Genomic DNA, 26,739 nt, shown 5'->3' on the forward strand with positions numbered 1-26,739 from the left:
TCCAGGTAAGTAGTTGGTGGAAAGTTTAAATATTATGACGGACGAAGACAGCTGCATAAGTATTAGTAGGTTATAGTGGAGTGGCTGGACGCAATAGTGGCCTTGCATCCAATATCAGGCAGCTCTTCAGCCAGAATGCCAGGTGGATTACAGCCTGGATCGTGACTAAACATATATCCTTTGGATGGGTCCATATTAAAGACATTCATTGAAGAAGTAAAGTTTTCTTTAAAAAACAAACAAACAAACAAACAAAAAACAACTCATTAAGCCACTGACAAATGGAGCCCCCTGGACTTGATTTTTGTTGGCAACTATAATTTATGGTTATGTATTATTTATGCATATTGTTTAGTTCAATTTATTTTGACTTATGTTTTTACTTGGGTGTCCTGACAGGCTGTGTTTACATTTTAAGAACTTTTGAGCTGGTCCATTGTTATTACATGGTTCTAAAACGCTCTTCTCATTCTTGCACAAGTTCCAAAATAAAGTAAATTGAATGAATATGTTACGCTGCTATCATGTATTTAACGTAAGTAGTAGGAAAACAATGCTTATTAAAAGTCTTTATTACATTGGCATTAAGACCAGCAATAAAATAACAGCAACATTTTGACTGGAAGGTCTTCACTAGGTTGTATGGAAGGACAGAGTGTTCACTTACTTATTTGAAAAGACCAATCTTAAATGTGTTTTTATTGTAGAAGTTATTGTGTCCTGCATTTAATGTAGCAATAGTAAACAAAGGAAATGCTCTTTTAAACTACATGAACTACAGTCCCCCTCCTTCTTCCCTAATCCACCCTCTTCTCCAGCTGGCTTTTCAGTTAGTTACTGCTGCACCACCTATAAACAAATCATAGTCAAACACAAACACAGACCTCTGCCCTTAAGTGCACCCTCATTGTCAGTGTGTGCAGTTTTGACCTAAAAATGATGATAATGCAGCACTTTTCTCACAATATTATTATATTATTATTACATTATGAGCCATTATTACATTATGAGCTGTTATTACATTATGAGCCGTTATTACATTATGTGCCGTTATTACATTATGAGCCGTTATTACATTATGAGCTGTTATTACATTATGAGCTGTTATTACATTATGAGCTGTTATTACATTATGAGCTGTTATTACATTATGAACTGTTATTACATTATGAGCTGTTATTACATTATGAGCCGTTATTACATTATGAGCCATTATTACATTATGAGCTGTTATTACATTATGAGCCGTTATTACATTATGTGCCGTTATTACATTATGAGCCGTTATTACATTATGAGCTGTTATTACATTATGAGCTGTTATTACATTGTGAGCTGTTATTACATTATGAGCTGTTATTACATTGTGAGCTGTTATTACATTATGAGCAGCACCAGTAAGGCTCATAATGTAATAATTTAATAAGTTATTACATTATGCACAAAGCTGTTATTACATTATACACTCATGAGTTTATTACATTATGAGCCGATTATTACATTATGAACTTTTATTACATTTCTGTTATTACATTATGAAGCATTATTACATTATGAGCTATTATTACATTATGAACTTTAATTACATTTATGCTATTACATTATGAGCCATTATTACATTATGAGCTGTTATTACATTGTGAGCGGCGCCAGTAAGGCTCATAATGTAATAATTTAATAAGTTATTACATTATTACATTATGCACAAAGCTGTTATTACGTTATACACTCATGAGTTTATTACATTATGAGCCGATTATTACATTATGAACTTTTATTACATTTCTGTTATTACATTATGAAGCATTATTACATTATGAACTTTAATTACATTTATGTTATTACATTATGAGCCATTATTACATTATGAACTTTAATTACATTTATGTTATTACATTATGAGCCGTTATTACATTATGAGTTGCTACACATGGTCAAACATATCCCCCAGTGTTATTTATGATATTCATCATGGAGCTGCAACTCTGCCTACAAGGTTCCATTGATTGTGAAGTTGATATCCTTAGTGTTGATGATTTGGACATACAAATACTCACTGGTAGGGATTGCAATCAATGATTATTTTCATCGTCAGTTAGCCTAGCAAGTGATGGATTAGATGTTTGATCTATAAAATGTCAGAATGTTGTGAAAAATGTCTGTTTCCCAAAGGCCAAGATGACTTCCTTCATACAGAAGTAAAGACACTCGAAAATGTTCTCATTTAAGAAGCTGGAGTCAGAATTTCAACATTTCCTTTAAAAAATGACCCAGACTGATTCACTGATTATCAAATTAGTCGGTGATTGATTTAATAGTTGAGAACTAATTGATTAATCCGTGCCGTTTATGTCCTAGATTAGTTTTTATCCAACCTTAAAACCATCCAGGCTTTGGAACAGTGTTGCCTTGAATTGATCTTTTTCGTGCACTAGTCCAAGTCCTTGGAGTCTTGACACAGTCTTTGAAAACTAACTTTTGAAGCACAGAAACAAACAATTAAATGGGATTTGCCGCCTGAATTTCATAATAAGTGGTCTCTCAGAGGTTGACGACTCCCCTAACTGCTCATTACAGAATATAACATAGCTGCACAGTTACGAGGGCTGAGTGCTTCTTACTATCTCCTAAGGGACACGCTGACTTCTCTGTGCTTGTACTCTGATGATTTGAGCTAATAGCCTCTAAGCTTTGAAACCAGTGTAGGATCACACCGATCATCACTGGACTTAGATGACATGATCTGATATAACCTTTTACCATCTGTCTTCTCTGCTTGTTTGCTGAAGTAGCTCTCAGCTCAGGGGTCCATTCATCCAATGATAATTTGTAACAGCTTGACCTTTAACAGAACGACACAGAACAAAAGGGTTAACGTAGTGATATTAATGAGTTGGAATGATGGAAGAATTTTCAGATGGCATGAAAAGTATTTTCCTGTGAAATCTCTGAAATGGTGCTGTTTGAGAAAATTATAGTTTAAGCACCTACTTGACAAAAGTGGAGCGTTGGTTTTGCGAGGCCAAGTGCTTTTCCTTTTTATCAAGTTTATTCTGAACATTTTTAGCCACACTAACAGAGTGGCTGTAGGGGTGGCTATGCTTCTCAGTCCATCACTTTGGTCAAGACTGAAATATGGACAACAGGATGGATTGTGGTAAAGTTAGGGGTGGGAATCAGAGTATCCATGATACGATATTATCACGATACTTACGTCATGATACAACATTTTAAATATGTTGCGATATGCTGAGTACTGCGATAAAATATATTGCGATTGTTTTTTTATTCATTTATTTTTTTACCTTTTTTTTTTTTTTTTTTTCCCAACTGTAAATTATGCCCCCAAAGGAAAACTTTGTCAACTATGGAAGCGTATTGCTGCCACACCAGGAAAAAATAATGGATCGGTGTTACGTTATAACGTGAAAAGTTTATTGTTCTAACGAAGTTTTTCACATTATAACAACATATTTTCAAGTTAAAACATGATAACTTGTGTTGTAAAAACATGAAAAGTTTCACCTTTTCATGTTCTTACAATATAAGTTATCATGTTATAAGTTTCACGTTAAAACGTAATAATTTATATTGTTAGGACATTAAAAGTTCTACATTATAGTGCAATATTTGGTCTCTGGAGGAGGTGCACCCATATACTCCGGTTGTGATTTGACACTTGGCTTTTTGCAATGAACAGGCATCAACATGGCCCAAAACACGGATAACATGAAAGTATATTGTTATAACGTGAAACTTGTCACGTTCTTACAATATAAACTATCACGTTTTAACATGAAAGTATATTGTTATAACGTGAAAAACTTCTTGTGAGAACAATTAACATTTCACGTTATAACATAATACTGATTCCGTAGTTAACATCTATTTTATCTAAAGATATCTTTTAAAGTTTTCAATCTGTTCATCTCACAAAAGTCTTTTTTTTTTTTTTTGTATCTAGCACACTGAAAAAGCAATTGATTATATTATTCTAGTAGGCTACCTAAAGTTTAATTTGTGTTTGTCATATTAAGAGTTTATATGGTTAAAAAAAACCCAAAAAAAACAAGATGATCCCCTATTGCCACGCAAAAATATTCCAGTACTATGCTGTATCAATTTTTTCCCCCACCCTTGGGTAAAGTTTGCTAAAGATATTCAAAGTTCATAGATAATCATCAGGTCAAAATTTCAATTTGTCCATAAAAATTTTCAGGGCTGCACAGTTAATAGAAATATTATTTAAATCGCACATGGTCAAATGCACAAGAGCTGACATTTTTTGATAAAGGTAAAATGAATAAGTGAATAATAAATAATAATAATAATAAATGCAAAAAGATAGGGAAAACTAAAATTAGGAGGGAGAAAAGTGGATATATCGATATTGGTGTCAGTTATCGGCCAAATAAGTTGTTGCATATCAGATATTGGCAAAAAATCAGTTATCTTGCATCCCTAACTTGGACTGGTACTCATAATTGGTCAGTCTACTAGTTTTGTATTTTAAAAAAAATGGTACCAGCATATCTTAAAGGAGCAGAAAAATGTTGGTGTCAGACTACGTTAGTTCAAGTTTAAAAAAAAAAAAAAAAAAAAAAATATATATATATATATATATATATATATATATATATATATATATGAGTAGCATTGAAATGTGTATTCTCCACAAGATAAGTGTTTTAAATACTTTACTTATTCTGCATTAAAATTTTCTTGCTTATTGTCACAACAACCACCACAGAGTAACTCATCTTGACACCTCTGTATCATAAAGTATGAAGAATTTAAATGGTGTTCTTGTGAAACCTATGATGCACACATCCATGCACACTCATACATTATTGAGAACTTTTCTGTCATGCTGAGATTTGAACCAGCGGCTGACTCCTACAAACGCTCAGAACTCTAATCTCTGTGATCTGCTGTCATTGCCTTCACATGTCACGATTTTTACAATAACTGAGGGCGGCAGGAAGCAGCACATATAGATGTTGTTTGCCACAAACACGATTGGATTGTTTGTGCTCTTTCTTTTCACCTGGAAATCAACATCAGCCTCCCTTACCAGCAGTCCGACACTGACTGTAACACAAGGGCACAGTGTCTGTTAAATAAGGGGTGATGTCAGGGGAACGCAGAGGGGTGATCAATTGTGACATGGAATATATCGATCCATTTCTGTCACAGAGATTAGTCACGCATGTCTGCCTTTTGGTGGTTTTCCACCAGCTGTGGTCTTCTATTATTGATGAGTGTACAGTCGGTGCATTCAAAACAGGCTGACGGACTGGACAAACAGACCCTCGGGCACACACACCGTGCACTTTGTCACATAGCTGTCTGTTTTCACAGAGTCAATCTCACAGACTGTGTTTTATTCAGTAATAATGCCGGGGTTAAAGGAGCACTGATTTTGTTTTTACATGTTATTGGCACTAATACAAATCACACATACTTAACTTCACTGTTTTTTTTTGTTTTGGTTTTTTTGTACCAACCGAACTGTCTTTGGCACAGAGTACTGAAAGCTGGCGTCAAATATCTGGTTTGATTTTTGACAACATTAAAGAGGCCTGACTTTTATTGTTTAAATGGAAAGAACATTCTGATTCTAAAATTCACGCTCCGCTCATAGAAAACTCAGCTGCATATCATCAAGCAATCAGGCGCTTTCTCACAGCCAGCCTCCCCTTTTTGAAGAGCTGTCATGGCGCCATGTGCGCACCCTGCAGCAAGACATTTTCTCATTATTGCAACTTCAGACAGGCAAAATGAAAATCATCTGTTCATTAACCAACATTGTTGTTTTTAAGTATTTTGGATTTAGGAGAGAACAGTTCATATGCACAGAGTGTGTGAGACTTGTGTTGCACTGCAAAGCAACACGACTAACCTGTTAAACCAGCAGAAAAACAATGGATGCATGAAGGCGTCACCTAAGATTACCTCACTGAACCTCCATCTTTGTCCAGCATCAACTCAGACGTCAAAATACAGCAGTAGATGCGTATCCATCCAACATTCAAAGACAGACTGAAGTGCAATCTCATTCAATTTTGCCAAAGATATGTGTTCAATAAAAAATGTTTTTATGTGGTTGCGTTTCATATTCATTTTTAGCTAGCCTATATTTTGGGTATGTTTTTTTTTTAATGTTTTGCTGCTAGGAGATGCACTGATTTCAAGTGAAAAAGAACCTTATTTGAAGTCTTAGTTTGATGCAGAAATTTTAACATTGGAGTGAAAGCTGTGTTTTTTTTAAATTTTTTTTTATCAGATGTGAAAGTGCAATAAAAATATTTTGTCCATATAATCATGGTCTCAATATTGGTCAGAATAATTGTGATTACCTTTTTGGCCATAATCGTGCAGCCCTAATAACAACATTATATTCCCCTCTGGGATTAATAAAGTGTATATATAATATTAATGAGTGAGTGAGTCACATGAGACAGAAATACATTTTTAAAAAAGAAATAAAGGCAGAGGTGACAACAGAAACAGAACGTCTAAGTTGTCTCCTATCCCTATGTCTAACCAATAAAATCAACAGTGTGCATCCATATCATTTCAACTAGGACTGTCAAGATAAGAGAATTTCACTACATGATTATCGTGGCCAAACAGTTCACAATAACAATATTATCGGGAAATCTATATAAAATCATCATTTTTAAAAAAAAAAAATGCTATCAGTTATATCCGTCTCTAACTTTGGTCATTGTGCGATTTGTCTCTTCCTGAGAGTCTGTAACCATAGCCGCACAAAAACGTACAAAAAAAGCACTCTGTGCTTCCTCAAACACTTTCCAGAATTTAAAATCCCATCATGACCAATCAGGGATCTGCACCATAGTAGACTACGTAATCAGCCAATCAGGGACTGCATTGAAGTTGATGGCAGAAAACGCAGGACCCAGCTTGCAGGACAGTAATGTCGGCTCCCAAAGCAACAAGCACTAACTCTAACTTGAGAAGAGTGAACACAATAAGTGGAGTCGCTGCAGAAATGGAGTCAATAACAACAATTAAACAAGAACATGAGTATGCACCGCTGGATTTGGCAAAGCTTGATTTCTCAACTGGCTCCGTTGGCGTTGAAGATGTTCCCTGGTGTTTTGTTGCACTGACTGACTGAAGGAGTTTATTTGTCAAGGCGACTACTCCTGCACACTGAAAGTGTTTGGGGCGGCACAGAGTCCAGACTGGTACAGAGAGCAAAACAGAATGTCGAGCTCACATCATCAGGATGGTCTTACCACGCTACCTAGGGCATATGTTTCATGTAAAAGCAAATAAGTCCTCATAAATAAAAGAAATGTAAAAAGTGTCTCTTTTAGAAATAAAGTGCAAACAGAGCTTTGAGCAGCCACTTTTCACTCTATTTTATTATTTAAAAAATGCTTTCCTATAGAGAGAAACAGGCCTGTGGCTCCTGTGCCAATAGTTTGAATCTCAGCTTGAGGAGTTAGTGCCATTATCGTGCACAGGTTCCCATTAGTGAGCCTGGAGCAGGTGCTTGGTGTTAATAAGGTTCAAAGCAAGGAATATGACTCACAGCTGTCAGTCGATCCAAACATCGTCAAGGTGTGCAAGACATTTCACTTTGATTAGAGCAGCGGTTTCCAGCCACGGGGTCCAGATTCCTCCTTAGTCATTAGTTCAAGTTCCACAGAGTTGAATAAATTCAGCGCCATACTCCTGTTTGTTCATGTGGTCGAGCTAGTTTGCTGTCTCTGTTACTGTAAGTAGCTTTCTTGTTATTCACTCATTCTACAGCAGGAAACGGCACTTCAGAATAAAAGCTCTGTGCCGGAAATTTGCTGTACTTCAAAATAAAGTGTGTTTTTTACTTCACTTGCAGTCCATTCAGGATGGACCCTCGGCCCACTTTTGGATCGTGACCCACCAGTTGGGAACCGCTGTTTTTCTCTCTAGCGAACTGTCTACACAGTTAATCAGTCTGATTGGCTCAGTTTAGTGAAGTTATTGTCGTACTAACTGAATTAGCTGTGCCTGCGGTCTGTGGTCGCTACAGTCAGGAAAAATGCTCTGTGAAGATTTTTATTTACTCTCATTAATTTATCAGAAATTGCTCACAGGTCTGGTGCGTGGTTTGCCATTTGGTGACGCACAATGTTCTTGCACAAACTTGTAACTGCTGACTTTGATGGTCCACCACCGTTCACTGAATGTCTGCTTTTTTTGTCAAAGTTGTGTGATGCAGTGTGCAATGTAGCGCAGCGTAAACCGGACGCAGCACTGCATCACCACACCAGAACAATAACGCGAGTCTGACAACAACAGCAGACATGGTGTCCACTGTGAGGGAGGCTGAATAACTTTTAGAACTGGTTACTTTATCACTGCCCTCCCCTTCCTCTCTGCCTCCCATGTGCAGGCGTACTGCTGAGGCTGCCCAGAGCAGGAGCAGCAGGAAAGAGCTGCGTTTTTCCGAGAAAGGATCAAGAGACGGCTGAACATCCCTCAGGATGAAGAAAAGCAGGAGTACACAGGGGGTTACACCAGGAGATGTAAGTATCGATTTTTCCAGCCATCCATCTGGGCTACATGAATCCATCCATGCATTCATTACACAGCCACTCGTGATCTCTCTGTATCTGAAATTCAGCATCTCGCCTCTAAAGTTTACAGCCTAATTCTGCAGTTTGCACAGTTGCTGTAAAACGCTTGCCTTCCCTCTGTTTCCTCCACGAACAAGGATACAGTGAGCTCTAGTGGGGATACACAAAGGCAGCAAGGTGCAGTACGTCTGTGCGGTGGTCGGTGACTCATAAACAGATGACTGTACTGTACACAACAGACCGCTATCCAGCAGGACACGCTGCAGAGAGCGAGATTGGTGTGTGTGTGTGTTGGAACGGAGACGTAAGGGGGAGTGAAGGACAGTGTGTCATGTGTGTGTGTGTGTGTGTGTGTGTGTGTATGCGAGAGAGAGTTAGGAGGGTGATGGAGACAAAGAGTTGAGGAGTGATGCAGAGTTTAGTCGGAGGCAGAGCGGGAAGAGGAGGAAAGGTGTAAAAAGACACTTCACACCAGGAGACATTTAGGGCATTAGGCTGAGTGGAAGCATGGATAAGAGGAGGAAGGACAGAGATCTGACAGAGAGGCCCATCTGTTTCTCCTCCACGCCACCGGTGTTTATGACTGGGCAGGCAGGCCTGATCATTTACGTGACATTGTCCAACAGGAGCTCAGAGGCCAAGCTACATCCTGGACGATGAAAGTTTTCCTGCTGTGACGCCTCCCATCACCCCACAACCCCCCTAAAATTTACTGAACATTTATTATAATGCAAAAACACAGTCGAACCCTAATGGTGTTTATTTCTTGCTTAGAGGAAATACACAATTTAATCCCGTGTAATGACCATTAATGTCAGGAATGATTAGTGGTGATTTTGACTTTCATACCAGCAGTGATTTAGGTAATGGCAGACACATTTTTCAAAAGGCCGGCGTCTCATTTTAGAGTGAAATCCTTCAGTTAATACCACCTACAATGCTTATTACACTCTGCTGGCAGGAATGTTTGTGTAGACTTCCTGAAAACATTCCTGTAATAGATGGGGCTGGGTATCGATAGTCAATACTGTTATGGTATTGATGGAAATAACCCAGTACCAAGTAGTATCAAACCTCTTCCAGTCAAACATTACCGGACCTTTCCTATTCAAACCTTTTTGTGCCAGCGGTCTGATCCAAGACTGTTCCGACTCCCAGCCGGATCTGTAAACTTTCGGTTGCTGCACGAGCTAATGCAGCAGCAGCTTACATCCAACACATAGCCATTAAACTGTCCCAACTCACACTGACACCAAAATGTCTCGACTCTGCTGCTAAACCTCTTAACCCTTTGAAACCTGAAGCGACATCACTATTCTTGTGCTGCTTTCGGACACATATCACAAGTATTTAAACCTTTGAACACTGAGCTAATTGGTGTGATTTCTTTCAGAAACATGGCAAAAAAAGTCAATGAGCAACTTGGTAAGAAATGTCCCACAAATTGAATTTTTTTTTTTAAGTCAATGAGCAACTTGGTAAGAAATGTCCCACAAATTGAATTTTTTTTTTTTAAATTAATAGAAAATTATTTAAAAAAAAAAAAAAAAAGCTTATATTTATGATTATTATTATAACAAATTTAAAATTATGGTACAGAACTATTATAATTTTTAAGCACTTTTCCCAGTTTTTGTTTTTGTTTTTTGTTTTTTTTAACAAATTTTCTAGTTTTTAATTTTCTCTTTTTACAATTTTCTAGTTTTTTATTTTTTCTTTTTACAATTTTTTTTTTTTTTTTTTTTTTTTTGCAATTTTTGGGGGTAACTTCTTTTGTTGCTCGTTGCCCTCTTCCCATGTATTTAAATAAAATCAAGCCAGTTTGCTCAGGTTTCAGAGAGTTAATAATGTTTCAGAATAGATTTTAAGATTTTACTGATTACTTTTAAGGCTCTTCATAGTCTCTGCCCCAGCTATATCTCCGACGTCTTAACACATACACACTGGGACGTAATTTTGAGTTCCTCGGGCAGCGGAGGTCTTTTGTCTGTTCCAGAGGCCTAGTTGAAAACTAGAGGGGACAGAGCGTTTGCTGTCAGGGCCCCGGGACTCTGGAACAATCTGCCCGAGGAAATCAGGTCGGCCGAGTCAGTAAGCTCTTTTATTGGGGAGCCTTCCTTGATTTTACCCGAGTTTTAAGTTCATTTAAAGTGTCTTTTATTTCCTCAGTTTCTATATACCAAAATGTTTTTATCAGGGTTTTTTTTTCAAAGTTGTCGTTTTCATGTCTGTTTTAATTATTGACATGTAGAGCACTTTGTAACTCTGTTTTGAAAAGTGATTTATAAATTAAGATTATTATTATTATTATTTATTAAAATAACCACAAAGTTAGCCGTGTGATGTGAACAATTGCCTGCCACAGTGTGTGTGTGCGGCTGGGTTAACTCCTTCATCTGTCCCCAATGGGGAGCTCAAACTCCTGCAGCAGCTACAACCCATACAGTCTGTGGTGTGTTTGAAGGAGTTGGCACTTCATCGTGCCAAGATGCTGACAAAACATTGCTGACAAAAAGTATGGGGTGCCCAGTAGCTCACCTGGTAAAGAGCGTTCCCCATTCCCACATTCAAGGCTGAGTCCCTACTGCAGCAGCACAGTAGTGTTTCTCAATGAGTTCCCGCTCAGCTCATAGACTTTAAATTGTGATGACGTCACAGATTTTTCAATCGTTTTACAGACATAAAACCACCATGGCTTAAAAATTCACAATAGAGAAAGTCATATTTGACCTTGTTTGCAGTTTTAGGTGTCCTGTTGACAGTTTTACAAGCGTCTCTTTTATAATGGTGGTATATGGGCAAAATGCCTCCTGGGCTGCAGGGGATATTTTTGTCCACTGGGAAAAATTTGTTGCCTTGCTAGGGGGCCTGTTCTGTCTTCTTCATTCGCATGATTGCACCCTCAGCTGTTGAAACAAAACAAAACAATCAGTGCTTGACATTAAGCTTTTTAATGAAATAAATCACATCAATGCAAACTATGTAAAATATAAAATCAACACATAATCACATGGCTGAGAGGATTTTAACTTTAATAATCATTGGCTAGTTTTAGCTGGAGGAGCACTTTAAGCCAAAAACAAGACAGCTGCTTGTTAGTCCATTGCACAGTGCCAGTGAAATCAGAGCTGCCACACGGTCAGAAACACGGCCTCTGATTGGTCGACAGACTCAACCCAGGTATCACAAATGGCTAACGACAACAACTGTTCTCAACTTAGGACAACTGATGAATAATCAAATGTCAGATTTATCTTAAGGATCGTTTTTTACAAAGTCAAGTTACGAAACTTTGAAAAGAGATACTATTGCCTAACAGTTAGTGCTAGCAAGTGTTAATGTCGAACCCTGACCATTTTCAACAAGGAGAGTTAGTAGAATGCAGCTGTAGTAAGGAAATAACCATGTCATACCTTGGTAGATTTTGTCAAGATGGTATTGAGACATTTATTCATCCCAATATTGCGAAATTTGGTATTTTGTCACATCCCTAGTTACTTCCTGTAGTATTTCCCAAACCTAAAGATATATGTCAGGCACTGTAATGTCAACAGGGAAAAATACACCAGACTTTTTGTTGGGGGTAGAAAGATGAAGCCCTGGAACTATTTCCGTCGTTGCCCTTGGTGTTTGCACCGCTCACTCCTGAGGCTGTCTCATTTGTACCATCTTCTTCAAAAAGGCTTTTTGGAAATAACCCAGAGAGCGCTGGAGCTGTTTAGACTCTGCAGCCAAGAGGAGCCTTTCATCTTCATCGAGAAAACACCCACTCCACCTCTGTTTGACACCGGAGATACACTACCTCCGTTTCAGACTCATTGTTTTACCTTTCATCTTGGTTCCTGTGCTTTTATGACCAAGTTCCGCCACATATGACAAATCGACAAATAGATTTCTAAATTTAATGTTTTTATATTCTAAAATTATCAGCATCCTTATCCCACTGCTGGCTTACACACAGCCGTACACTCAGAATGAATCAGCAGTATTTCCCAAAGTGGACCACAGACATGGGATCAATGCAGAACTAGAATTACATGTCCTGATGTCAGAGATGAAATCGATATCCAATTGATGCTAATTTACAGTGGAACAGAAACGGCACTGAGACGTATTGACCAGAGACGATTTAGGCCTCTGATTATAACGTCTGTTTGACGAGAGTTGTTGTGTAAGTGGAAACAGTTCCAGATCAGAGTCGCCGGAACAGAGTCATGTTTTGCCAGATTTTATTTTCACCCTTTTTCCTTTCGACAGGAAGAATCTATCTTAAACAGACAGGAACAATAAATCAGACAAATTGCATTTCCTGGAAGGAGCAGAGGAGTCAGCAGAGCTGTGTTTACCACCAATCAGGAGCCAGACTCACTTCTCGGTCTGCTCTGTCTTCCCCTCTCTCATTCAGAAACTCTCTATCCCTGCTCCCTATTTAGCAGTTTATTCTCTCATTCATGTTTCTTCTCTGCTTCCCAGTCGTCGTGTCCCTGCCATTACTGTTTATCACTTTCACTGGAAAGAGGTGGTGGGATGACTCCCTCTTTCTTTCTGTTGTTTTCTCTCCCTGTACTTCTCAGATGACGGTCAGCCCTCATCATGTGGCACCACTGTCTCACTTCACTCACTCATTAATTAGAATTTTAGCGTTTTTCCTTTTGACCTTCATCCCTCGCAGGACTCAGATCTCAGAGGATCTCTCTGTCCTCTCTGAAGAGCCAGTTTAGACTTGAAATGTTATTTTCCTGACGCAGTAAAGAGGACGTTTTAATGGGAGCAGATGACGGTGCTGCCAGCCCCGTGGGAGTTGTTACTTACAGTTGGTTTCTTTTTTATGCATCACCTCAGCAAGACAGATGTGCATCTTTTTTCACCATCATCCTTTTGACTTTTTACTAAGCCTAAAGAGACGGTTCAAACAGTGGTAGATATCAGTAGATTGTTTTGGTGTGAGTTGCAGAGTGTTGCAGATATCAGCTGTAGAGATGTCTGCCTTCTCTCCAATGTAATGGAACTAGATGGCACTCAGCTTGTGGTGCTCAAGGTGCCAAAAAACACATTTGAAAAACTCAACAGCAATGTCTCTTTCCAGAAATCATGACCAGAGGCCTGTACTACAAAGCCAGTTCAACTTACCCTGGATATCTTTTCGTTATCTGGCCGGTACTACCAGTACTACAAAGCTGGTTATCAACTAGTTAAGTCAACTCTGGGTTTTCCTATCCAGCCACGGGCACGTTCATGTGAAAGAGGCGGGGGTGTTAATTACGAGTGACATCATCAGAACCATGACTGAAGTAGGCTGCTTCATATCATATGAGATAAAATGGTACCGAAAGTGTCTGGGACTGAGGCACTGGCATGAGGTGTGAACGATACTCTGTAACCTTAAAACAGAAAATGTAGAAACATTGAAAATACTCTCCAAAAATTAACCGTCGGCCGAGACTGAAGTTAGGTGTAGGTATCACTAGCCTATATATGACATTACTATAGACTACTTTTTGCTATTTAGTTGGATGATGACAAAACTGCTCTGAATATGTCGCATAAAACACTGTAAGTAGCAGAAACATGATATTTCAGGGTATTTTTGTGGTAACGACATTGTTGTCAATATGACAAATTAGTAAAACAAAAAATATATTTTACCATTAATTTAAGAAAATAGAATTGCAGCAAAATAAGTGATATCGTTTTACAGTTTGCCTTAAAATATTCAGTAAAAACTAAACAAAAATGATCTCTTATTTCTTTAGTTTGTGAACAACAACAGTAACTCAGAGTGAGATTCAGATTCTGTATACAATATTAATAGTTCAACAAAATAAAATCTACCACAAATTACACATTTAAACAGCTCCCAAATACAGAAATGTCCCCTGGGATCTATATATATAAATCAACAGGTGATTTACTTCTTTTAGTAAAATCCTAAATGACTGAGTTGTTTTTTTTCCACCTGGACCTTTATGCTCTGCCATTTCTCCTCTAATCATCACGCTGTAACCTGTGACAGGCTCCATATATATGGAGTTTTTTGTCGAGTCACGAGCGTCACATAGGTTTACATTACCAAAGGTTTATGACAAAATCACTTGACGACACCGACTCCTGTGTGCGCACGGCGAGAGAGGAGAGGGAGAGACGCTGTGCTGCTGCCAGAGGAGCCGCTGAATGAGTTCCCTCTGAGCGGTAAGTCACTAAAAGAGTCTGAGAAGTCCGGGGCTGTTCATAAAACATTCAGGACGCCACAGTTTATTCCACACTACTGAAGCTGCTCCTCTTTTTGGAACCACCACAGAGTAATTTAGCTTTCAGCAATGCTTGTTGTTGCCGTGGGTAACAGTATGACGTCAATATGTCAACAAGTCAAAATATCGCTAGTACCACGATATGAATTTTTCATATCATATTAAAAATTATACCGGTATTATCATGAACGAGATTATATGGCACACCCCTTAACCACATTCCTACGTAAAACCTGCTGCTGTATGGGACTACATGCAGACTTATAGCTTAATATATACCTGCAGTGCTTGTATAAGAAAAAGATGATTTGTCCAAAAATCAGTCTTAATTGTGCTTAACAATAAGATATAAAACATCTAAAAAAAAATCTTAAATTTAAGTCTCCTATCACCAAAGACACCCTAATCTTGAAAGAGGCATTTAATTTTAATAATAACTTTGGTTTGTCCACTAGAGAGCACTGATGAGCAGTTTAACAACTGTTAAATATCACACTTGCTCCAAATTCTTTAAAATATGTTTGTGTTTGCCTTTAAAGAAATACAATTGGACAATATATTAGGCTCTATTAAACTCAGTATTCTGTAGTACCTGATGGCAGCAAGTAGCTGCATTTCGGCAAACACTGTCAGTTGAGAGTGAATTTCTCGTCGATGGTGTGCAGGCTTGTTCTCGTCAAACTGTTGTGAGCTGTCAGCCCTGGTGACAGAGAGGCCAGGCTGTGGCTTCACTCTTTCTCCTTCTCACACTCTCACTCTCTGTCAACCAAACAGACAAATATTTTCTTGTTTGTCGAAGCCATGTTCCAGGAATTCCTCGATCCTCTATTTCCCCCCTCAGCATCATTCGCGCCTCCACGTCTCCCTCGTTCATCTGAAGCCAGTTTCATTTACACTTGCGCTCTGTGAACATAAATTGGAGGGTGATGTATGCAGAATGAGCTTGAGCAGCCTGCCTCTGTTTCCTCAGTGCCGTGGCTTGTTTACAGCCCGTCATTACAGTGAAGCACCAAGGGCTCCTTCCTGGAACCTTCACACTCAACCAGACACATTAAACATACACTGTATATCCAGCGCTGCTTAATAAACATATCGACTGGCAGCTCAGATGTCAGGGGACTGACATGGGCTTTGATCAAATGGTTAATTTTTCCTCTACGCTGCGAGGAGCATAAAGACATGTATACAGTACAGCACTGTGTTAAATCAGAGATATGTGCAGGACAGGCAGATTGTTTAGTTAGAGTTTAAACATTTGCACATCTTTGAGTGGCTGTAAAACAGTCATGTTTATGTGCGATAAATTGGTCTCATGAATCTCTCCTTTTTTATCCACAGCTCTTTACATCATGCATTACTTATTTCTTGGTTTTCTTTTTATTAATTTCCCTTGTTATTGCTGTAACATTTGGCTCCTGCTTTGTTAAATATGTTAAATATGATTTCCTTTATGGGAATCTGTGTTTCCGTTCAATCTTGTGGCTTTAACAAAAACATTTCACCCATATTTTCTTCATGTTTATTCACCACAGATCCTCTCCGGAGGGATTATTATGAGCCAATTTCATGGAAAGCTAACCCCATGAAATTGTCATTTTTGTCTTCTTTTTTTCACCCTCAGGAGAATAAGGAGCCTCCCACAGCACAGTTCCCCGCAGGCAGCACGCTTGGCGTCGAGGTGTGCAAAGTCCACAGGCGGTTCTCTGGCAACCTGCAGCTGCCGCCGTTGTCATGGCGACAGGCGGAAAAGGAGAGGGACAGGGGCAGGTCGCTAACTCCTGAAGAAGATCCAGTGACCCGAACCAGACCCACGAGTCTGCCCATTGTCTCTCTGCCCCGCATCGACATCACACAGGCTGACCCTGACAGGTAAGAAAAACAAAGGACCATCATCAAGTGATCTATGAATCTATTGATTAGCTCGTTTATTTGTCCTTCTGGAAACTCTCTTTGTATCCATGGCAACTGTCAGACAACTACAACCACAACAAAAAGACACAACATTTAAAACCAGACACCAACAATGAAGAATTAAGTATAACACACTGGAGGTGACACACCTCATATCATCCACATGTGTTCATCAGAGCTATACTGGAAGGTATGAAGGATCTCTGGGCAGGTGGGTCCCTGCACCTCTGTCCTGATGGTAACAACACATGTGTGACACATCACTGAGGATTTCCCGCCCTTTCCTCACCACTCAGGACTCAGAAAGTGGTGTTACACTCACCGTTTTTCCACCAACATGGAACAGGTTCTGGTTCCCACACCGAATTTATTGTAGCATTTCTACCAAAAATAAATTGCTTCAGAACCCAAAAAGTTGGTTCCCAGCTGGAACCAAAAAAACAGCAGGCTCTCCTTATATTGAAATGTGGAAACATTCCGCTCATTAGTGAGCGGAATAAAAGATCATTCGGTGGTCTCATTGATGGTTGGTCCATGCTTGTTTTTGAATAAAAACAAATACCAAATAAAACTTTAATTAAAAGCCTAGTCCCAATGAAATGCCCAGTCCATTTGGTTCGGTTCACTTTCACACTGCACTTTTTAAAGCGGACCAAACGGCCTGGACAACGTCACGCAGTTACAAAAGCTGCTCATTTGGGGGCGGTATTGCCCGAAACAACTGACCAGGAAGAAAAAAAGCATGAGGAAGAAGAAAATCCGACTTATTGATTGGCCAGGACCGAAAACGGAAATCCATCGTTTTCAGTCGGCTTGGTCACCACAAAAACAACAGAGCAACACCAAATTTATGCAGTCTTGGGGTTTCTGTTTTTACTTCAGTGTTCAAACCTAATTGTTTTTTCACAAGAAGCTGCCCAGTATGAGCAGCAGGCGAGGCATCAAGCGGTTTGCGCTGTTGGCTTTGTTTTTTTCTACCCAAAATGCACTGCGCTCTACGTCACTTCCTCTCTTTGGTTCGCTGGATAGTCCGTTTGCATTCCCCACTGTAAGCGAACCGCACCAGGGTTCACTTGCAAGTGAACTGAGACCCCCAATTTTCAAGCAGACCGGGGTTTGCTAGTTTGGTTGTTTGTGAGTTAGAATGAGCGTTCACACCACTCCAAACGAACCGAACTATCCGTGGAAGCAGACCAGGGTTCATTTAAAGCGGACCAAATAGCACCAGTGTGAATGTGTCCTTAGACACCTGGTCTGGTTGCCAAGCAGCTCTTTTTTTTTATTTTTTTATTTATTTATTTTTTACAGAAGTTCCTCAGATGTATAAAACCAGGTTGTTGGCTACCTCAAATTATGTGTCCATTCCTTGATTACCCTGTAAGTTATTCATATTCCTTTCGTCTGTAAGGGTCCTCAGATCAAAAGAACCAAAACGGATTTTCATAGAAATAATCCAAGTTGTGAGCATTGTTTTAACAGGATAAAGTGGTGTTGTGTCAGTATGCTGGGTGCCGTAACTCACTCTCTCTGTTGCGCTGTCTGTCGGAGCTAGATCAAATGAACAATTCATAATTGATATATTATCTGAAGCCTAATTTTTATACAAGTAATATTCATATTGGTTTAAATAAACTATTTGATTGTATTTCCCATCTTTGCGGAGCAACAGTTTTGTGTGAAAGGAATTAAAGGCCTGTCCCAAATATAGGTCTGTTGATTTCAGTGGTTTACGCAAGTAATAGCCCCGGCTATTAGTTGAAGTTTTACGGTATATCTGTAATAAGGTTCGCAGGTAATCAATGCGATCTGCCATCTACAACTGTTTACTTCTGTTGTGCATTGGACAATGAGTCAGTCACGATTAAAAGCTACTCGTTGGTGTGTCCTCCTGTTTGGTCTCAAATCAAAAAATAATTTCCTCAGTTTTCTTTGTATCCAGCTGAAGAAAACTACTCAAATATAATTCATATTATATATATGTTGCCTGAGGAGAATTATAAATCTTGAGGGTCATTTCTTATTTTTATGTTGCTCTCAGCTTTTTGTTTTTCTCTGGGGACTATGTAAAATTGTTATTTTGTATTTTTGCCGGAGCAGAATCTTCAGGACAAGTTGTGTGTTTCTATCAGTGGGAAGCTGGTGTGTTTTTCTTCCTCCCGTCTGCTTTTGACATTAGATTTGCAAATTAGCAGCGAAGCTGGCAGTGACATTTATATTTTTATTTTGGTACACCACAGTGTTTTCAGCACCTTCTAGTTGTTTCGTACAGTCTTCACTGTAACCCCTGCGCCCTGTAGAAGAACACAAATGTTGCTTGTTTCTGAGGCGTCAGATGGCAGAGAAATAATTTGGCAGTCATCTAATCGCAGACTCTGTTATTGTTGTGGCTACTTCTGAGGCTGAATACAGTGAGCTGCTGTTTCTTGGTAACATTAATGCAGGCAATATGTATAAAAGGGAGTTTTTGTCATAGACACCATTTTACTAAATTAAATAGTAATTTGCAGCATGCACTGTGTTTCTTTGAACCTCTGTGACTCACCTCTCTAAACTACAGATGATTATGGGCTCTCTGTGGGATGTATTGTCCGTCTCTTTCATCTCTACAGCTCTCGTACTCTGCTCCACTGCTTTTTAAAAGTTCGAGTTGCATTTATCTGGATTAAAGGTCAGGAGCTGGAAAACTTTTGCTCTGCTTATTGCACATCACTGTGGATGCTCCGCGAGTTTTAGTGTTGTTTTCCAGCTGTTATGGATTAGCCAATCAGCTTCTTGATGATGTTTTGGATTTGCATTATGCATACTGCAGAGGGATGTCCGAGAGGTATCTACCAATCAGATTAATCATAAAGTCAGAGTTATTCTGCTGAGCATTGGAGTGAATATTTGTCGGCACAGTGTTGTGAATTTGATCTCATGGAACGACATATCTTTTCTTCAATCTTTTTTTTTTATCTTAAAACCATTGAGAAAGGGCTCTGATAGTTTTACAAACAGTGTGATTTCAATAGTTTCTTTTGAAGGCCGCAGCTTTTTAAACACTAGGAAAGAGCCGCCACCCTTCTTGCCTCAGACTTGGTCGTAAAGCTGCGCTAATGGAAGCCAGCGGAGAGAACAGGGTGCTCAGGTCGGACCAGGCAGACTCGTGCAGTGCTGCCGCTGTTGCTGTTAATCCTGGCCAGAAACTCTCGCCACACAGCTCACCGAGACGCTTTCGCAAGCAGGTTGTGAACAAGCATCTCCGTCGATACAGGCGCTTCACTGTAGCACATACCTGGTAAGAATTTGGTTTGGGAGTCATATCATGAAAACTGTCAAGATGAGTCCCCAACTTTTAAGCAGGACACTGTAACTGTCAATATTGTTTTTAATGGCTGGAGGCACTAATTGAAGTGTTCTTATGAGCAAAAAGTAAAATAAAATTAAAAATAAAATGACAAGTTTTACATTTTTAACTGTTTTCCGTTAAACAGTAACCATTTTCTCCTGCCCGTTTTAGGGCTGTCAGAAAATTTTGATTCACTACCGCTGTATCAATACTCAAAAACATTGCCAATGTTGAATTACAATTTTTACTTTCTTAATTTGTTTACCTGCGGAATCCTGTAAGCACTTTCATTTATGTTTTATGTTACGTTTTTTTTTTCTATATTAATATAGGCAAATGTTAATTCCTTTGCTCAAATTGCACACAAGGTAGTGCCATGTTGTTTCAGGGACTGTGAGAAATGCAAATGCAGATCTCACTGGTCCTGTTGTATTAAAAGTAGGGCTGTCAAAATAACGCGTCAAAAAATGAATGTTGATAAATTGTGTTCCATGGTGTCCTTAAACCTGGTGTATCATTGAAGGCCACAGTGGCTCTGTCACATGATGGAGGCAGACGAGACGACGCTGCTCGGCCCCGTGAATGGAATTTACATTTTAGAATATCTGTATCAAAACACTGTACTGTTCCTTTAAGTGACATCACTAAGAACAAATGACACCATTTAAGAGTTTGAAGAAGACAAGGGCTACGTTCTTAATCACATACTTTTTCCTTAAGTTTTTATAGGTACTGCAGCTGCCCCTACAAAGTATGTGCTGTAACATGCGGTGTGCAAACAATTGGGGCACACTACGCCCTAAAATTTGACCCTCTTGCTCATATTTTATTACCTTGGAGATGGAATAAAACACCATTCCCCAAACTCTCCAGAGACTGAGGTCAACCCAGAGAGCTCTGCTGCTGTTACTTTACAGTGTATGTAGTTTAACTTAAGTTATACCTTCATATATTGTAGATTCTCACATATTATACTCGCAAAATTAATGCAAAATATTCCTATTATTAGTATTCAACTGGTCATCAATTACTTGAATGTGCTGTCATCCATCACTGCAACCTCTGACAGCTGTCAACGAGCTGTCAAGCCGTCATCTGTTTGCGGCTCAGTCGATGTGACGCATCTTTCGTTGCGCAGAGGATTGTGGGTCAGAGTAGCCAGGAAAGCATGCTGGCCTGCAAACTGCAAAATCCAATCAGATGCAGCAGTAGCAGTTTTCGGCACACTGCATTTGACTGTATTGGGACATACAGAGTCTTCTCTCATGATAAATAGTATGGTAGTATGCGTATTGGGATGCAAAACCCTCTCTGTCCATCTCTATCTATGAAATTTCTATAATGTATTTGGAGTTTTTCCATTTAGTTGCATGCTAAGTGTGGTGTTAGCTTTGACCACAGAGGATTCTGGCCATATTACGTTGAATCTTTCCTCCCTGTCACAGCCTGATATCTGAATATAATGGGTAAAAAGAAGAATATTGTGCCTGAGCTTGCATTAGATGCTTTACTGCAGAAACCCAAGGTCCAGTCTGAACAGTTTCCATCGAATGACCCTGGTGTGTTTGTGTGAGAGGGAGAGACCGAGTGAAGCAATAGCTCTCCATTTCTTTCTCTGTTTGTCTCTATCAACTTTATTTATTTATTTATTTATCGTGTTTTAGAGAGCGACAGCAGGTGCATGGTTTATGGGATTTATTTATTAGCTCGCACAGACCCTTATTTAGCAGTAGTTTATCTCAAGTTGCCAAAAATGTCCCTGCTCCAGGGTGTGTTGGAGTCCAGGGGAGTTACTAATCAAAGAGATTAATTGGCATGTAAAAACACTGAAAATAGACATTGCCAATAACACAAAGAGTCTGGCGATGATAACTGGCCGCAGTTTCCCAGCACATCTAGAGTCCAGTCAAGTTTATTTATAGAGTCAAAGTCATGTTTGTCTCAGACGGCTTTACAATCTGTACAACACGCTCCGTTCTTAGAGCCTCGATTTGCGTAATGAACTCAAAAAAGAAAGAAAGGGAGAAGAGATCTCAGGATAAACAGATACACAATAGATGCTGCACAGAGAACACAGACGTATCAGCAGTAGAATTATAATAGTTTGAATGTATTTCTTTTTGAGACAAAATCTTGTCCAGAGTCTGATGCTGCTGTCGAGGCATGAGCTGTTACAGTGCTACTTGTCTCTGTGTTGAAATGTGTGAAAGATGATGACATGATTTCATCATAAAATGTCTGTATTGTTGAAACCGTGAAAAGTACGAGCTGATCAGAGCAGAGTGCCAAGTGTTTTTCCTCTGGTATGTGCTCGGCTCAAGAGAAATGTCTTCTGTGACTCGTGCGTGAATAAATGCTCATCATCAGTGCTCATGATGATTATTTAGTTTAGTAGAAGATATGCCTTTATTCTCTAGAGACAGTGTTTTTAAAAGTATATATATTTATGCAGCAGTGGTCTCTGTTAATAAAACCAGTCTGTTTCTTTTTCCCTGTGTTTGCACTCAGATGATAATGGGAGGCTCTGGTTCTTCTCAGTGTCACCCAGTCACAGATTCAGGGTTGCTTTCAGCCTATTGAGTTGCCTCTAGTGCTAAATGAACTGTACTGATGTGAAGGTACAATATATAAACACTGGCATACTGTTGAATTAACAATGGATTTTACTGATATTATATTGTCTTCTGCCAGAACTAGAACATGATGTTATTTTAGGTCATTTTCTCTGCTAGGTGTAAAGCCTCCTACACACTGTGAGATTTAGCAATCTTATACGTTACATGCAAGCGAAACTGTGCGACATGGAGCTAATAAACTCGGGTACGACATTGAGTTTGATGTATGCAGACTGTACGATGACAGCGCTGACTGAATCGCAGGCTACGACGTACAAAAGCTTCCCATACCAAGTGTGAGAAGTTGTGAGAATGTCGTTACCAAATTTCAGACACTGTCAGAATTTTATCCAAGGCTGTCTTTGATCGTAAGACCATGACAACGGCCACCTTTGAACCTCTGTCACTGTGCAATGTAGGACCACTGTTTTAGAGCCACGACCAAAGATATCACCATGTTTCTTTCACGTCGCCCAAAATCACACAGTGCATACTGGGCGTAATCCTGGAGGGGATCATGCATTTGGTTGTGTGTGAGTGTGTGTATTTGTGTCCCTGCAGCTAATCTTGCAAACTACTGGACCAGTCAGCCTCATATTTAGTGTGCACATTTATGACTGTATGGTCAAGGACCTCTTGTGGTTGAGTTGATTCATAATTGGTGAAAACCTGTTTTATATCTTCACTGACTGCTGACTCCTCATTCCTCTTAATCAGCTGGTAGGAAGTGCAAGTTGGCTCGGCTAAAAACAACAGTCTGTTAGGGATGCACAATATCGTCAAGTACCAAATCATTTGGCTGATAACCGATAACCAATTACCGATATATACACTTTTACCCCACCTAATTGACCTAATTCCTCACCTAAGTGACCATCAAGTCTCTCCTGTAGCGGAATTAACGTCAGACTATGCATGCTCTTACCAGCAGATGGAGACATGGAATCCAATGATTTTCGATGTATGTAATATTCATTCATTGTGAAAATAAAGAAAACCACATTTTTGCCTTGTCATGGCTCAAAAACTGACGTCCAAGAGAAAGGCTTCAGTTAGACCTGGAGCATCTATGATCCACTAAAGTTAGGCACGACACAAGATTTTTTAAATTTGTTTTTTATCTTTTTATTGTTGCCGCCATCTTGGAGCCAGGAGGCACAGCTGCAACACTTTCCAGCTGTGACCCAGTTTTGTCTCAACCGTTGCAGTGTTGCACCACATTGGGAGCGTTTCATAAGCGAAGCATTTGACTTACAGATTTTATTAATTTGGTCATTTTTCCTTGATATTTATGCTCCTACTCTAAGTAACTACGTAGGCAGTTTTCTTTTTAGTTGTTTGGGGCAAGGCAAGTTTATTTACATGGAACATTTCAGAGACAAAGGCAATTAATTGTGCTCGTTGTTGTTATTTCCTACTTTGTTGTGCTGTAGCCTACTGACAGTTTATATCATTAAAAGTCCAGTTATGAACAACATGGATCAAAGATTTGTGGCTGTGTTTTTAGTCATCAAAAATACATTCATCCTCAACATATCTTCTGAGTCATACTGTGATGCTTCTGCTGGAAACACGAGAATTGTCTAGAGTGGCCTCAGTCAGCTCAAGTGGCCGCATCACAGCAATAATGCAGTCGCACTCTGAGTGCGCTTTTGTTGTATTATTAGGTCATTTTGTAAGAATAGCAGTCTGAAAAGTGAAGTCCTGTCCGTCCAAAACTAAAATATTTACCACTGAAATCTGAAATGCTTACAGTCAGACTCTTCTACTCCTTAACAGGATGATTATCACATCTCTTCACATGTTTTTGCTCATCATGTTTGACTGTAATGTTGCTTGCCAGCATGTTGGGAACCTTGTCCCACACACCTCTACCCTACCAACAGTCCCTCCTCTGACCATCTCACCCCTGCTCTTCTACCTAGATAAAAAAAAAATCACATTTTACAGCAGTGAGTTGCAGTCGCACAGTATTCTCCTGTGTTCACAGTGGGTGTTGTCATGATATTTGTATTTCTTACTTCAGTACAATACCTTAAAAATACCATTAGTCAGTACTATTTATTTAAAGATAGATGTGCTTCCTTTACAACATTCTTTTTATAATCAGTAGCAGAGAACAGCAGAATGACTGTAGTAAACATTAACAATAAGAGAGGGTGAGAAAGCACAGCTGGTACTGGAGTATTGATACTGTGGAAAATGAGTATTGGGTCGCTTCATACAATCAGAATCAATATTAAGTCTTATCAGTCAGTTTGTCCCATGAAATCATACAAGATACAACTCTGGTGAAATTAAATTTCTTTACCTCCTTTAACTTGTGCATTTACAGAGGAACATAAACTATAAGATAATTGGCTTAATCATTTTCACAGTGCCTTGCAAAGTTGAAAAGGTCAATTTGTTGCCTGAAAATGTGCATTATTGTGATTGACAGTGATTTCAAATAGCTGTGACATGACCTTAAAGCAAGAGGCTGTGCACCGAAGGATCATTTTCATTGTTGACTAATCTGTCAGTGATTTTCCCTATCAAACCATTATTTGTTTGGTCTAAACATGTCTGAAAATGGTGAAAAAAAGTCATTTAGTTTTTCCCAAAGCCAAAGATGATGAGCTCACGCATCTTGTTTTGTCCACAACCCAAAAATATTCAGTTTACTGTCTCAGAGGGGAAAATAAACCATAAAAAACTCACATTTAAGAAGCTGGAATCAGAGAATTTAAACTTAATGTCAAATGGATTAATTGACCATCAAATTAGTTAAATATAAAACTAAGGAAGAGTCAGGATAAAGTTAAAACAAGAGCATGAAAAATGCAAATGTAAAAGCAAAAACACAACAAATTAAAAAGGAAATAAAATAAATTTAAAGACAAAATCACATAAAATCGGGTTAGAAGGGTTTTAAGAAGTAATTTAAAAGAAGTCACTGATTCGTTCAGAAGCCGAGAGACCCTGATGGCAAAGGTTGGCGATTGATTTAATAGTTGACTACTAATCGATTAATCATTGCAGCTTTAGTGCAAACAGATGATTTTGCTCCCTGGTAAATAACCCGTTTACTCATTAATACTTATTATTACACCATATGCACATGAATAACATTTTTCTTCTTCTTTTTTTTTTGAAAATCAGGAATTTCCACTTCAATGTCTCTGTTTATATTGTAAACTCTACTGCATGTGCTTTGATAGGACGTCACAGTGTAGGTATCCAAGCAAAGGGCGGGTGGGATGATGAACGCACTGACTAATCTGCAGTGGTTTAATATAGAGGGGAAAAGGACAGGCGGTCAGATAAACAGAGCAACCGCGAGTGTTCCAGCCCAGATCTGCCTGTTAGCGTCTGCCAAGCCTTCGTTAGTCCAGCACGTGGCCTGTTACTGCACAGAAAGGGGGTCTGTCAGTGTATGTGTATGTGTGTGTGTATGACTGAGCAGCCACAGAATCAGTGCTTTTTATTGCCTGAAGAGAAAGGGAGTAAGGTGGAAGGGAGAGAAGAATGCCACGGAGGTCCCCAAGGTGCAGGGTTGGGCACTTTGACTTCAGCGAGGAGGTGGTCAGCAAAGCACACCTCTCAGCTCCCAGGTGATTCTTTAGTCTTTGAAATATTTCTCTCTCTTTTTTGTATGTTATTGAGCTAAATTGTTAATCTAGAAAGTCTCTGAGTATTTTTTAGCCTTTCTTTTCTCTCTACATGTTTCTGTTTTCGAATGATTGCATCATTGGTGGATTGCAGTGTGAAATTCAAACTTTACGGTGCATTGTCAAAAGAAATTGTTGCCAAAAAGCAAAGAAAAAGTGTGTTGTATTATTTTATTGTTGCTGTGAGCTTTATAGTCTTGGATCTACAGAAATGAAGCATCGTTGTCACTCTGCGATTTCCTGCTCATGTCAGATTAAGAGACGAGATCGCTGTGGTTAAAGCATGTTGTAAACGTGTGTATGAAGTTGGGATTTGGATGACGCAAACACAGATGACGTTTATTGCTCTGCCTGTGCGTAATCAGAGTTTGCACATTTCACATTAATCTGAGC

The 26,739-nt window shown here is 39.1% G+C and overlaps 1 protein-coding gene across 2 annotated transcripts in view; it reads left to right on the forward strand.

Annotated features, from left to right (window-relative positions):
- The window catches only part of LOC126383016 (cAMP-specific 3',5'-cyclic phosphodiesterase 4B-like), a 98,080-nt gene that overhangs the window by 24,214 nt on the left and 47,127 nt on the right, over window positions 1-26,739 (forward strand). Inside the window, exons 3-4 of one of the 2 annotated variants that reach the window (XM_050033366.1) lie at window positions 8,411-8,543; window positions 16,464-16,711. In XM_050033366.1, the coding sequence (XP_049889323.1) occupies window positions 8,502-8,543; window positions 16,464-16,711 (290 nt within the window). In that variant the 5' untranslated portion in view covers window positions 8,411-8,501. Of the gene's footprint in view, window positions 1-8,410; window positions 8,544-16,463; window positions 16,712-26,148; window positions 26,290-26,739 lie in introns of those variants that run through there. The other variant, XM_050033368.1, reaches the window with a different exon arrangement.

This window comes from Epinephelus moara, chromosome 21, assembly GCF_006386435.1.
Source record: "Epinephelus moara isolate mb chromosome 21, YSFRI_EMoa_1.0, whole genome shotgun sequence".
NCBI lineage: Eukaryota > Metazoa > Chordata > Actinopteri > Perciformes > Serranidae > Epinephelus > Epinephelus moara.